The sequence below is a fragment of the Hevea brasiliensis genome, chromosome 14 (genome assembly GCF_030052815.1).
Source record: "Hevea brasiliensis isolate MT/VB/25A 57/8 chromosome 14, ASM3005281v1, whole genome shotgun sequence".
Taxonomy (NCBI): domain Eukaryota; kingdom Viridiplantae; phylum Streptophyta; class Magnoliopsida; order Malpighiales; family Euphorbiaceae; genus Hevea; species Hevea brasiliensis.
The window spans coordinates 20,825,282-20,839,406 of record NC_079506.1 but is presented as its reverse complement, the minus strand read 5'-3'; the positions used below and the strand labels follow the sequence as shown (position 1 = coordinate 20,839,406).

The 14,125-nt window shown below is 32.9% G+C and overlaps 1 protein-coding gene across 1 annotated transcript; it reads right to left on the bottom strand.

Moving 5' to 3' along the window:
* Positions 1–5,269: 5,269 nt before the first annotated feature.
* Positions 5,270–7,880, bottom strand: LOC131173124 (squalene monooxygenase SE1-like). Its single transcript, XM_058134895.1, has 8 exons — positions 7,650–7,880; positions 7,381–7,492; positions 7,072–7,246; positions 6,759–6,927; positions 6,413–6,631; positions 5,932–6,207; positions 5,474–5,770; positions 5,270–5,368 (listed from the first exon to the last, which is right to left on the bottom strand). The coding sequence occupies exons 1-8, from the start codon at positions 7,878–7,880 to the stop codon at positions 5,270–5,272; spliced, it is 1,578 nt and encodes a 525-aa protein (XP_057990878.1).
* Between the last annotated feature and the right edge of the window lie 6,245 nt (positions 7,881–14,125).

Sequence of the window (14,125 nt, the reverse complement as noted above, 5' to 3'; positions counted from 1 at the left end):
CTAAATAAAAAAGTCTAGGTATACTATGGGCAATCAAAAATTTTTAATTAATTTAGCACTGTTCACTATTACTATTTTCTAGTACTGTTCATTGGTACCATTAATTTCATATTAATAGGACATTAGTCCCAATTTACATATTCATATCATTTTTTATATTTGATTCTCCTTATGAGTATTTTAATTATCATATATAGCATTTTTCCCATGAACCTTTCTTTAGGTTCATGTTGATGTGTTATCTTTATCTAGGAATTTGACAAGGTTGGGATGTTTATTTAATCACAATTCCTTTATAACAATTGCCCCTCTATCTTTAAACTTGAATTTTAGTTTTTGAATCACTGAATTTTGGGTTATAGAACTCAAGTTATGGTTAAAATACCAAAGGAATAGTATTTTGGGACATTTTCTGGGTTGGCAGTTTCAGTGACCCAACTTTTGCTAACAATTTGAATTGGTTAAAGGCAAAACTGGGTTAAAAGGTCTTCATGAAAAGTGTAGCCCTATGTCTAAACTTTCCATGGGTGAAATTTCAGGTCATTTGGAATAGCATAGAGAGAGTTATGACCAAATGAACACGTACTATTCATTTGGTCATTTTCTGGGTTGGCAGTTTCAGTGACCCAACTTGTGCTACCAATTTGAATTGGTTAAAGGCAAAACTGGGTTAAGTGGCCTTCATGAAAAGTGTAGCCCTATGTCTAAACTTTCCATGGGTGAAAGTTTAGGTCATTTGGACTAGTATAGAGAGAGTTATAACCAAATGAATACGTATTGTTCATTTGGTCATTTCCTGGGTTGGGTTGCAGGGTAATCCGAATTTAGGCAGTATTTAGGTCAAGTTTTGGACAGAATTTGGGCATCATTTCTTCATAGAATATGGGCTATTTTGGGTCTAGTTTCACCTCCAATTGGCCTCATACCAATTGGGGTCGCACAATTTCATTTATGGCCTAAAATGTACACTGCCCTCAACAAACACAACCTGCAGAAAATAGCACTTCCAATAATTCATTTCTCCTCCAACTTCCTTGCTTCAATTTGACATTCAAGGCACTTCTAAATATCATCAACACATCTCAACAATCCCAATTGCATGGTATAATATAAAAATACCAAAGTTAGGCCAAACCCTAACTCACAATTTCAACCTCATAAAATCTCAATGTAAATCAACTTATAATACTTATAAATGCATCAACCAACATCAGTAAATCACTTTATATACATCATAGTCATCAAAAACCATCACTCACCATGGGTACCAAAAATTCACTCCCCTCATAACTCACCTATTTCTTTTAGTTTCTTACAAATTTCACTTCATTTTAACCTTAACTCAAGGATTAATAAAGGAAGAAAGGAAGATTAGGCACTAACCTCTTGTGACCCGCTTCAAACTTTAACCTTTCTTCTTCTTATGGGTATTTAAAGCTTCCTTATGGTGTGGGCTAAATTTTTTGTGAAGTGAGCTATGGGTTTTGATGGGTAAATGAGGGAGGAATCAAGCTCAAAGCTTGAGCAAAAATGGTGGAAAAGAACACCATGGCAGCCAGTTCAAAGAGAGAAAGAGAAGAGGAAGAAGAAGACTTTGTTGGTGGGATTTGTCTTCTTATGTCTATTTATATACATATTTTTATTGTACCTTATTTTTATTTTATGTCATAAGCCTTTTCCATTTTTTTTAAATGCCATAAGTCTTTTTATTTTCCTTTCTTTTCTTTTCTTTCCTTTTCTTTTCTTTCTCTTCCCATTTTCTAAATTCAAATTCATATAATTGTTTTATGTTAATGATTCTATTTCCAAATTTTAATTTGACATTTAAGTCAAAATTCACCTCTAGGAGTGAAATGACCAAAATGCCTTTCATGGTGCTCATTGGATTATTTTTATTATTTTTGTATCAATTTATAAATTCTCTAAACTTTAATTTATTTTTTTCTCTACATTTTTTCTATATTTTCTTAACATTTATTTCTTCAATTTATGCCTCCTCACTATAGTCTAGGTGTAGTTCCAGACATTTTAACTATCCGAACAGACATTAGTCGTCAGAACAGTAAAATGTACGAACTACCTTTGGTGAGGGCATTACAAGGTTAGCAATGAAATTAATCTGTAATGTACAGGAACATGAAACTCGGCTGAATGTGCCATAAGAGAAATGCTAGCGTAAGACAGCCCAAAGAAACCAAGAGTTTCTTTTTTTTTTTTTTTTTTGAAATAAAGTACCCATTCCTTGCCAATCATTATGTCAATATCAACAATATTCATGGCATGGTTTCTAAATAATAGGAAATCATTGCGATTTGAGGCCAAAATCATTTTAGATGCTGTTGAAAAAAATAGTTTGAAAAAATTATTTTGTTATTTTAGTGATCTAATAATTTGATTTTAGATCATTTTTAATACTCTTTAACTAATATATTTAAAAAATATTTTTCTCAACAGCAGCTATGGCGGCAATGTCAGACAGGCCCTTAATGTTGTATTATGGTTGTATTGTAGACCTTGCAACAATTAATGATGTAATTAAATTTTGAATTGTGTACAAATTCCCAGTCTAGACAAACATTTTGGCATGCAAACTAATATGGAGTTTGTAAAACTAAGTGGTGTATGGCTTGCAAACCTTATTTTGTATTCAAGTATTTGATACAATGAAGATAAATTAATGGTTTAGTGAACATTGTGAATTGAGTTGAATTTGGAGAATCAGGGCTATTGAATCGTTTTACTATCATCCATAAGGGCATGTTTAATTAGTCTAAATATAAGGAAAGTGTTGGAAGTCTGATTGACTCTCTCCCCTAAAAGAATTAAAATTTGAGTTATATTCAAATGTATACAAGTTCATAGATGTTGACCCATTCACGTAGCACAAACAATTTATAATATTTCAAAAAACGTGGATTTTCTTTTGCATTTGACTCCAACTGCAACTCAAACTCAAGAGTTCACAGTGTCAAAGATGAGTACAAAATCATTGAACTAAAACTCGTTCATAAAATATAGGGTAAATACATTTACATGTGTTCTAGCCAAAGAAAATCTGTTAGCAATCTAATATGAAATTCACATGGCTTAGTTCATCTCCTAAATCGTTAGGTTATCTCCAAAAACAAGATGCACCGCTACCAACTTTCTTTGATTTCAAATCTTTGCATTTCTTGTTCTCAAACAACTTGAGATTAGCAATGCGTGAGGATTGTGGGGAAGAACATTTGTCTTCTGCCTTTACGGTAAGGAAAATGATTCCTAACGCAACCTAAAGCGAAAAAAATTTAAGAAAAAAAAAAAGAAAAACTACTTTAGATGTTGAAAAAAAATTTGAAAACAACTATTTTGTTATTATTGTGTCATAATTACTAAAACTTATCAAATTTAATAGATTATTTTTAGTACTCTTTAACTCATATGTTTAAAAAAAAATATTTCTCAACAGCGGCAATAGCAACAATGTCAAATAGACCATGCTTGTTGTGTTTTGATCGCATTATACATCTTGTAACAATTAATGATGAAATTAAATTTTGAATTGTGTACAAATTCCAAGCCTAGACAAACATTTAGGCATGTAAGACTTGTTTGGAGTTTTTAAACAAAGTGGTGTAAGGATTTGCCAAAAATGCCATTCATTTTTCAAATTAATTATATTATATATTTTTATTATTTAAATTAATTTTAATATTTATATAAATTTAAAATTCTTAGTCCTATTTCTACTTAATTTCAAATAAATATAAAACTTTATAAAAAGAAATTAACTAAAATAAGAAACTAATACATGAAAAATAAAAAATACAATTAATCTATAATATATACATAGATATATAAATATATGAATGAAAGGACAAATGAGGGGGAGAACTTTTAAATTGACTAAAATATCCTTATAAATTTATATTATCTACTAAAATATTAATTAATATAAATTAAAATTTTATTATGAATCCTATTTAAAAAAAAAATACTTACATTTAATATTCATCATTATTTCAGAATTTGCAAAAAAAAAAAAAAAAGAAAAAAAAGAAGATTCCACTTACGTTGTAGCTACATATTTGGAAAAAAGAAAAAAAATTGAATACTTTAAAGTATTCTTATATTGTTATGAAATAATAAAAAATGCATGATTAAATTTATATTTGCATTTTAATTAATAATGTACTTATAAATATATAATATAATCTATAATTTTAAAAAATAAAATACTTGTTAAATATATTAAATAAATAACATATTAAATAGGTTTTAAAGTTATTTATACTAAACAATACGACAATATAAAATTTCAAGATATCATTTTAATGAAAATGAAAATTTTATTATAGTAATGCGCTAAATTAACAAAAATACATTTTATAAATAATTTTCTTTTGCATTAATCCAGCTATGCAATCTCATTACGTAAATTAACATTATTTTAAAATATTAAAAATAAAATAAAACATACTCAAAACTAACTTATTTTTTTTAAAAGATAAAATAATAGAATTTGAACGAATTTAATTTATTGAGAATATTTGCATTTATCATTAATTTATTTTAATTTTTAAACATCTTCACCTATTTATATTTTTAAAACTTATTGTTATATATATTTTTTATTATATTAATTCAAGTTTATAATTAAGCTAATATTATATGCTAATAATATGACAAATAGTTTTCAGAAAAATATGATCGAATAAAAAATAATATTTCTTAAATTGATAATATTTTTATTTATATAATTAATTAAAATGAAATTAAAATTAATATTTCAATTTAAATAATTAAACGTAATATTTGTGATACTATGATAACACTATAATATATATATAGAAAAATATGTAAAAAAATTAAATCACGAGTCCAAAAAGCTAATAATATTCAAATGTATACAAGTTCCAAGTAGGTTGATCCATTCAAATATGCATGAAATAATTACGTAATAAACTAGTACAGTCCAATAAATTTTGAAAGCACAAATAATTTACAATATTTCAAAAAATGAGGATTTTTCTTTTGTATTTGACTCTGATTGCAACTGGACTCGAGATCTGATAGTCCTAAAGATGAGTATAAAATCACTAAACTAAAATTCATTAGTAAAATATGAAGTAATTACATTTATATGTGCTCCAGCCAAAGAAAATATGTTAGGAATCTAATGTAAAAATTTACGTAGCGTAGTTGATCTCCTAAATCCTTAGGTTATCTCCAAAAGCAAGATGCACTGCTACCAACTTTCTTTGATTTCAAATCTTTGCATTTCTTGTTCTCAAACAACCTGACATCTGTAATGCGTGAGCATTGTAGGGAAGAACATTTGTCGAACTCCTTCTGCCTTTATGATAGGGAAAATGATTCTTAATGCAACCTAAAGAAAGAAAAGAATATGATAGAAATTAGAACTTTAAGTATATATTAATGGAAGTCATTTTAAATATAGGAAATCATCGAAAGTACTATTGGCAATACACACCGAGATCATTCTAGCTCCAATCCACATGCGTGCTCCAATCCACATGCGTGGAATTGAAGGAAATGGAACTATTAAGCGGCTGATGCCATAGATAGCCACCGCAAAGAAATGGAGAACCAATTTCAATGGACGAGGATTTAGACCAGAGAGTAAAGCAATAGGTCCATTCGAAAATACACCACCAAGAGTCAAATAGTCAAAACATGCTTCGCGCATTTCATTTCTTGCAGGATCAGTTGATGCACTAAAAACCTTGTACAAGGCTCCAGCCAAAGTATTTATGGTAGATGCCACAGGCTGAATGGAAGTGGATATGAAGGGTTAGCACCAATTTTAATCTCACCGTTGTGGCCAAGAGTACTACCCTATTGTTTATCCAAACTAGATCCTAAATAATTTAAGTCTAGAAATTATAAAAACAATGCTCATATGTAACTTGTGAAAAATCATTTAATCACCTTGCGTAGAGTGTAGAAAGACTCAAGATACTTGCAAAGGGAATATACATTGCTTAGATCATGGAAAGGCCTCAGAAGATTCCTCAATACAACAATATCAGATAGCGCAACTGTCATTCCTCCTCCTGTTAAAGGGTGTCTCATGTTAAATGCATCCCCTAACAGAAGAGCACCAGGAGTGGGATAAGGAGCAGCAGGCATGCTTCTATTAGGCATTGTTCTTATGTTTCCTTTGTTAATTGCAAAATCAAATGCATCACGTAGCTCTTGGGGAGTCTGAAACACATATAAAAGCTCTTGATTATCCTAAAGATTAAAAGATAAATGACTTGTCAAATGCACGTCAAATTTCATATTAAAAAGTTCAAAGCATCATAAATCGAGTTATTTTTATGAGCTCCTTAGCACTATTATCTATACGTATCAATGCCAAAATGAAAAAAAAAAAAAAGCATTAGCATGCCTAGAGAACTTTGAATACCTGGGGAGCCACCACAGTTTTCAAATAGTTGGCCATTTCGCCATTTGAAATGGAAGGTAGTTTTTGGCCAGGTATGTCAACCAAGCATCGAATTTCAGAGCTACTAATACGATAGAACAAGATTGGTGAAGGGTCTGCCAGAATAACATGTCCGTGATTTGGGTATGGAAGTTCACAATTCTCTAGGATCAATGCCACAAAACAAGAGGGGATATCAACCTGTATAAACACAAAGTTTCCAAATTTCACTTAAAACCCATGAAATAGAAAACACCTACACATTTAGGAATCTATCAACGAAGTTCAGAAAGAAGTTTTTGTTTCCTAGTTGAAACATAATCTTTACCTTAGGATTGCAGAGAGAGCGTCGCAAATTTGAGAAGCATCCATCGCATACTATTGTGAGTGGAGCATAAGTAGTAAGTTCTTGACCAATTTTAGTTTTGTACTGCACACCCTTGACTATCCCCTCCACTTCAAGTAGGGATGTTACTGTCCCTTCCTCCAGTCTTACACTACAATGAAAATAAGGGAACATGTATGAGCTGTTGAAAGTAATAAAGTGATGTTCTTAATTATGCAGCATGAATTCAATAATTTGGAACATGAAAGGCATGGCAAAGTGAAGGAAGTAACTGTGGGAGAAAGAAGATTATTACTTAGGTAAAGATGCAGCTTTTTCACGCATTCTTTGAATGAAACGTCCGTTGTGAAAACTTCTTCCAGCCACATCTTGATCGAAGTTTTGCAAGGGGTATGATAGTTTAGTACTTTTCCCATTTTTGTAAAGAGCATATCCAAATACCTGTTGAGCATCGATTTCTTCTACACAATCTGCAACAAGCATGCATGTTAAGAATTAGAGCAAAAGTTGAATGACAGATGACCAAGACGGAAAGATTGATGGAATTCACACTGATTCAACAATCCATAAAAGATTATAATGATAATAATAATATCGTACTCACCTTCAAGGCCCAACTCAATTAATTTTAGGTAACCCCCAGGTTGCAGAAGTTCTCCAACAATTCTGTCAGGCAGAGTGAGGTCTCTTTCAATCACATGCACTCTCCGTCCATCCTGCAAGTTGAAGGAAGGAAAGGAGATTATTATTATTATTATTATTTACTGTAAACTTGGTTTGAATGTTAATATCTGCCTGATGGGTCGCTAATTTTGTGAATTTTTATCCTGTTATACATTGCCATCTAAAGTAGGGAGAGAAGATTAGATTCACCTTGCCAAGAGTGTAAGCAAGAGCTGACCCAGCAACACCTGCTCCAACTATAATAATATCAGTATTCGTGGCATTCTCCGACTGGCATAACACTTGTTCTGAGCTCTTCACAACTTCATCTCTGACATTTTCCCTTGATTCCTTAGTTTTCTTCATTCCTGTCGATCTATGCCACAGTACAAACCCCAAAATAAAAGCTAGAATTCCTCCAATTATATATTGATATTCCATTGCCAAGGATTGAGCAAAACCAATGTTGAAGTGTAAAAAGAAAGGGACTTTTTCTCTGTTTTACGGGTGGTGAGTGCTTGAGTTTTGAACTTGCAGGCTGTGCTGTACATGAAGCAAATGTTGGTGCCCCTTATAGGTTCAGTTGGTCAAAAGATTGCACAAAAAATAAAAAAACTCTCCAAAAGTAGGACTAATTAAATTGGCGAAGTGGTCAAACATAGCTTGTAAAATTTGGGAGTTGAACAGATGAATACAAATTTTCAAGTAACGTTAAAAGTGTTGTCAAGATCAAGAAAAATATGAGGAGCAAATAAGAGAAGATTATTAATGTACTCCCTTGTTGGACTTGACTTTCCAATCTATATATGGAATCTGTCCACATCTCTTTGGATTTAATAAACTATTGAGTTGGAGATATAGGATGATGGAAATGGAAGGCCAGTCAATTTTCAAGAGTGTTTCTCTGTCCATATCTACTTAGCAGACAATAGGTTGTTTGAATAATTCATGGTTAAATCCATAAATAAAAATGAAATGCAATTCTTGAAAAAGGATTCCTTTTCTTGTTGGATACAAATGGGATCCGAGTTTTAATAAAAATTTGTACAAGTAAATTATATTTAGTTATTTCAAAAATAAAATTGAAAAAGAAAAATCATCCTGTGTTTGCACTTCTATTTCCATTCAAAGGTTAAACAGGCATGCTTGTACGAAATTATTTTTGCATCCCTGCATGCACTTCTTAAAATTATGCGACTGTAATGTGCAAGAATATGGAACTCAGCTGGGTGTGCAGTGAGGGAAATGTGAACGTTGCGACTAACATATCTGCACTTTGAGAAACTCTTACCAATACCTAATCTATCATGAAATTATGACACAATATGTATATTTAATGATGAAATCAACGTGAATCATGATGTGACTAATTCCGCAAGTATACGGGTCGTCTCAAGTAATAAAGTGATGAATCAAGTGTCGTTCCCACGAGGATTTGCTGTTTGATTACTAAACTATGAATGAAGCGATTATTTGGGCTAATGATTAATGAATAAATGGTAAATGTAAATGAGCAAGGTAAATTGATTAATCTAATTGAAATGGGTAAAGAGCAAACAAATAAATTTTAATTCTAGTTCGCAATTAAACTAAAATTAACAATGGGTAATTTAAACGAAAGTCTAATTATGGTAAAAGTGATTCCAGAGTTGGGGGTTTATGCATAAATTAATTGGGATTTGTCTTGGGCATTCCAATTTTTAGGGAAAAATAGAGTTTGAAGGAAATTGATTCTAAATCCTTTTGATATCTTTTTCAAGCAAATCAAAGTGTATTCTAAAATAACCAAACCTACTTTCGTATGTATTTGATTAATTTAAAACCCATTAAGTTTTGTAACCAATAATTAATTCCTCTTAAAGTCCTAGTTTATTTCTAAATCTAGGTGATTTTAAGTTCCAATACATGATTACCCATCAATGACTTTCACCTTTCGGTCCTTCAATCAAAGATTAACACAATACCCAATGGGTACCAACATTAGGCAAGTAAATCAAGCACACAAGGAAGGAATCAAAACTCATATTCATATAAAATAAGGAAATACCCAGTCCAAATCCACAAATTAATCTAAGACATATTTCCCAACTCTGAAATCTAAAGAAATTACTCACTCATGATGGTATTTACAAGAAATATAGATGAAGAATAAAGAAAAACATGATAAAAGGACTGAAATAGGAAAACCCAGGTGGAAGAACCAATGTAACAGCCCGATCCTTCTCCAGTTAGTATTGTCTGCTTTAGGCCGAAGCCCTCACGGTTTTAAAACGCGTCAATAGGGGTTAGGAACCTCCATCTTATGAACCCAGCATCTCTCCCGTGTTTTGTCGATGTGGGATTTGCCTAGGGTGTTACAATCCACCCCCCTTATGGGACTCAGCGTCCTCGCTGAGGTTTGCCCCACCATCGTTCAAGGTTGCACGCGGAGCAGCTCTGATACCAAATTTGTAACAGCCTGATCCTTCTCCAGTTAGTATTGTCCGCTTTGGCCCATGGGCCTCACGGATTTGTCCCTTGGGAGGTTTCATTCCCAAAAGCGCGCTGACCAGGTGAGGAAGGCTCCCACATATATGGCCCAAATCTTTTCTTCCCGTTTCCGATGTGGGACACGAAGTTTCCACCCCAGTGCGTAGCTGGTTGAACAAGCATGTCCCAACCCCATCCCTGGGTCATGACAAGCCCACCAGCTTCCGCCTGGTGCGTCCTCGCACCACACACCGTACTAGAGGGAGTCCAGCTCTGATACCAAATTGTAACAGCCCGATCCTTCTCCAGTTAGTATTGTCCGCTTTAGGCCGAAGCCCTCACGGTTTTAAAATGCGTCAATAGGGGTTAGGAACCTCCATCTTATGAACCCAGCATCTCTCCCGTGTTTTGTCGATGTGGGATTTGCCTAGGGTGTTACAACCAAGGTCTCTGGTTTCTGGAGCTCCAAACTCGTGCAACAGCTCCTCTTCCAAGAGAGAATGGCGCCTCCTCTCTCTCTTTCTATTAAATTTTTTTTTCTTTTTATTTTTCCTCCCTTCCTCTTATGGCAAAAATAAGGAAATGATGAATTTATATGGTCCCTAAAAGTTGCCCTAAAAGTAAATAAAAGACAAGGAGTGGATAGGAAATGAGGTGTAAAATTATCCAAGTCAGCAGCACTATTCACATTCTGGGCATTCTGCTTAGGGTTCGGCTTAACCCTAAGCAGCTTCTTAGCAAATTTTAGCCTCTGGTCGCACTGTCTGCTTAAGGTTAAGCAGACCTTCAGCAAATCTCGGCAGACTTAGAGTAAAATGGACTTTTCTGCTCATGCTTGACTTGTGCTGCACCTTAAGCATTGCCACTTTACCCTAAGCATGACCTTAAGCAAATTTCGGCTAGTTTGCTCTTTCAAGGCTCGATTTCTTCAACTTTCCTCCATGCTTAAAGAACTTCAAATCTCTTCAAATTATTTCCTATTGCACTCATTGATCTTCGATTTGCCACAAAATCCTATCAAAAACAACAAAATTACAAAAATCAAATATAAAGTATCTAAAATTAACAAATAAGATAAAATAAAGCTAAAAACATAAAATATACTAAAATATAAGGGCAAAATGGATGCAAAACTACCCTAAAATGCCTATATTAAATGAGTGTAACAAATTCCCCCAAACTCAAACCTTTGCTTGTCCTCAAGCAAATTAAAACAATTAATACAATTTGGGGTACCTTACCTTAAATTTATGAAAATTCCTTATCCAAACTCTCAAGCTTACCTTTAGCCACCAACACACCATATACCCACTTTCAAGATGCAAAGAATTCAATCCTTATCAAAGTTATCACCGCTTAGCCTTGGGTCAATTATCCATATCATTAAACCCAAACCACTCAATCACAAAGAATAATCATGCCTAAATAGACTATAGGGTAATCCATAAACTAAAGTGTCCCAAATAATGATGGAAGTAAATGAATGGATTAATGATATCACAATCCCATAGGCAATTCTCCTATTCCAATCTCCACTAATGTAGCAAAACACCATCAAAAGATCAAAAGGACTTTCAAGGGTCGTAATGGGGCTAAGGGGATGATAATATGGCTAGCAAGAAAAGGATAAAGGTAACAAAATATGAGAATAATCAAATTATTAAAAGATCAAGACACACAAAAAAAAATTTATTTATTTCTTTCTCTTTTTTTTTTTTTTTAATCAAATGGGGGAAGGAGCTTTACAACTATTCACCAATGCTAGCATATAATTTTGAAGCTTTTGGAGGGACTACATAAATGACATTGACTTTGAATTATAATTGTCCCTTTCAATTCACCCCCAAACTCATTTTTTTGTGTACTTAGGTGGTGAATTATTTTACATACCATAATTGAATTTGCTAGCCTTTTTATTTTAGTCACTTCTCCCAACTAATTGTTATATATATATATATATTTTATGTGTATCTATCACTCAAAGAATTATTCTCATGGAGGGTAGGTAAGTGTTTGGGTTTATGGCTAGGCATTGATGTGGGTTCCAAAGGAGTAAGAGAGATAAATGTAGGCTCAAATTGGTTCCAAAGGGAAATTTTTAAGTAAGGTTGGCTAAGGCTAAAATATGGGTTTAAAATTCAAAGAATGCCTAGATCATTTCTTTTTCAAGTGCATGCTATGATTTCGCCTTGAAAGGTTTAGAAAGATTGTTCTAGGATTGGTGAGACATCAATTAGCTACTTCTCACCCTAGAGTTTTCTCTAAGCGCTCAAAGTCAATGCAATTGATTGGGTGGCCCTTGGCTAAGAAGATATAAACTAAAGCAAGAATCTAATAACTTTGCACCTATCTAGAACTTTTCAATCCATCAAACCCTTCTAAAAGTAAGCTCAATTGCTCTTCAAAGCAATTCTCAATCCTCCAAGGACAAGGTAAAAAAAATTATTTTATATGATATGCATGATCCTAAAATGAATGCACAAATCAAATTAAAACTAAGTGTAATCTATATGAAAACTATATGCAAATGTATGTGTATGAGTATAGACATGTATGTGGTATGTAAAAGTGTATGGATTATCTATATATGGATGAATGAAATGCAATAAATGAATGAAAGAAAATTTTAAAGAAAATTTTGCAAAAGGTAAAAATTTTGCCCTCACCCCCAAACTCAAATGAAACATTGTCCTCAATGTCTAAAATGAATGCAAAGATGGGCAAAATTGTGTAAACTAATCAATTAATGAAATTTATACAATTGGGGATTAAATCAATATAAGGTCAAGAATTCCAAAATTAGCTCAAAGTGATATTAACAATGAAGCTTTAGAGAGAAAAAATGTGAAAAGGTATCCCAAATGTATGAATTGACACTGCTTAAGATGTTGCTTAACCTGCTGCGTAGGGTAAAGCGGAAGCATAAGCATTGGTAACATACCATAAGCTTAAATGGTGTAAGGGAAACTGTTACCTACAACTGATGTGGAACAGGTGTGGTTCAAAGAAAATTTGTGCAACTCATCAATGTTAGTAAAATTAGGATTGAAGAAAAGATAAAGTGCAAAAATAATGTGCAAGAAAATGGAAAAGTGTAAAGAAATAAAATCTAATAGTTAAATCAAAAATTAAACCAAAAAGCATTCACAGAGTATCTATGTCCATAGCAGAAAATAAAACAAAATAAAGTAAAATAAAGTAAACTAAAGGAAAGAAGTGCAAGTATAATCATAAAAACTAATTACCAAAGTATTACAACTAGTACCAAAGTTCGAAAACTAAAATAAACAGATTACAAAATAAACTTAAAACATAAATTAAAACTGATGATACTGATCAAGCTCTGTTATCAAGTCTTTGTTCTCGCATCAGGATCCGCCTGTGTTACGCAGAGGTTCATTGTGATCCAAGCTTGTAAGCAGTTTCCAAATTTTCTGTGAGGTCTTTCATTTCTTGAAACATGGCTTGGCCCCAATGATATAAGTTGTTGTAGGATTGGGCCAGTTTGTTGTAAAGCTCCAACATTTGAATTTGATGTTGCTTCTGTTTCTTTTTAAGAGATAAAAATCTCTTTTTAAGTTTCTTTTCTAGCTTCTTCTTTTGGTTAACCTGCTGCTGACCCATGGTTTCAATTTTGATTTCTAAGTTTTTCAAGGTAGCAAGAATTTCTGTGTTGTCAGGTGAGGGAACAGATGGTTGGACAGTGAAACTTGTTAATTTGGATTCCAAGGATCTTAAGAGGGATAAAATGTCTGCTGAAAACTGTGGGGTAGTGGTTGGTTGTGGTTCTGCTGGTGTAAAGGTAGTGGGGTCTGTAGTACCAGTGGTATCAGGATGCTGCTGTAACAGAGTATAGGTATGGCCTATTTTCTCACAAACATCCATATGCAGCAACATTGTGCTGTCTATATATGATTCCCCAAACCGGCAAAGAATTTATATAGACTAGCATCAAAGCTAAATGAGTTTGCTATAGCTGTTATATACCCCCCAAAAACTATACTACCTTTAGTATGCTTTGTGACAATTTGGTGCCAATGAGTGGCTATGAAATGGGCTGTGCTTACTTGTTTTCTCTCCTTCATGCACCACAAGAGAAACAAGTCACCAGCACCCACAATACTGTTACTGTGTCCCCTCCCTAAAATAGTGTAAGAAATGAACCTATGGAGGTATTTCAATACATGGTCAACTATCCTTGAGGCTTTTGCAGTCCT

What these genes read in the sequence shown, in the direction of transcription:
- LOC131173124 (XM_058134895.1), bottom strand. Translation starts at nt 7,880, where the DNA reads ATGGAATATCAATATATAATTGGAGGAATTCTAGCTTTTATTTTGGGG. An exon ending in AAAGCTGCATCTTTACCTAA is followed by an intron (nt 6,928 to 7,071) that starts GTAATAATCTTC and finishes TTTTCATTGTAG; the next exon opens with TGTAAGACTGGAGGAAGGGA. An exon ending in AAACTGTGGTGGCTCCCCAG is followed by an intron (nt 6,208 to 6,412) that starts GTATTCAAAGTT and finishes TATGTGTTTCAG; the next exon opens with ACTCCCCAAGAGCTACGTGA.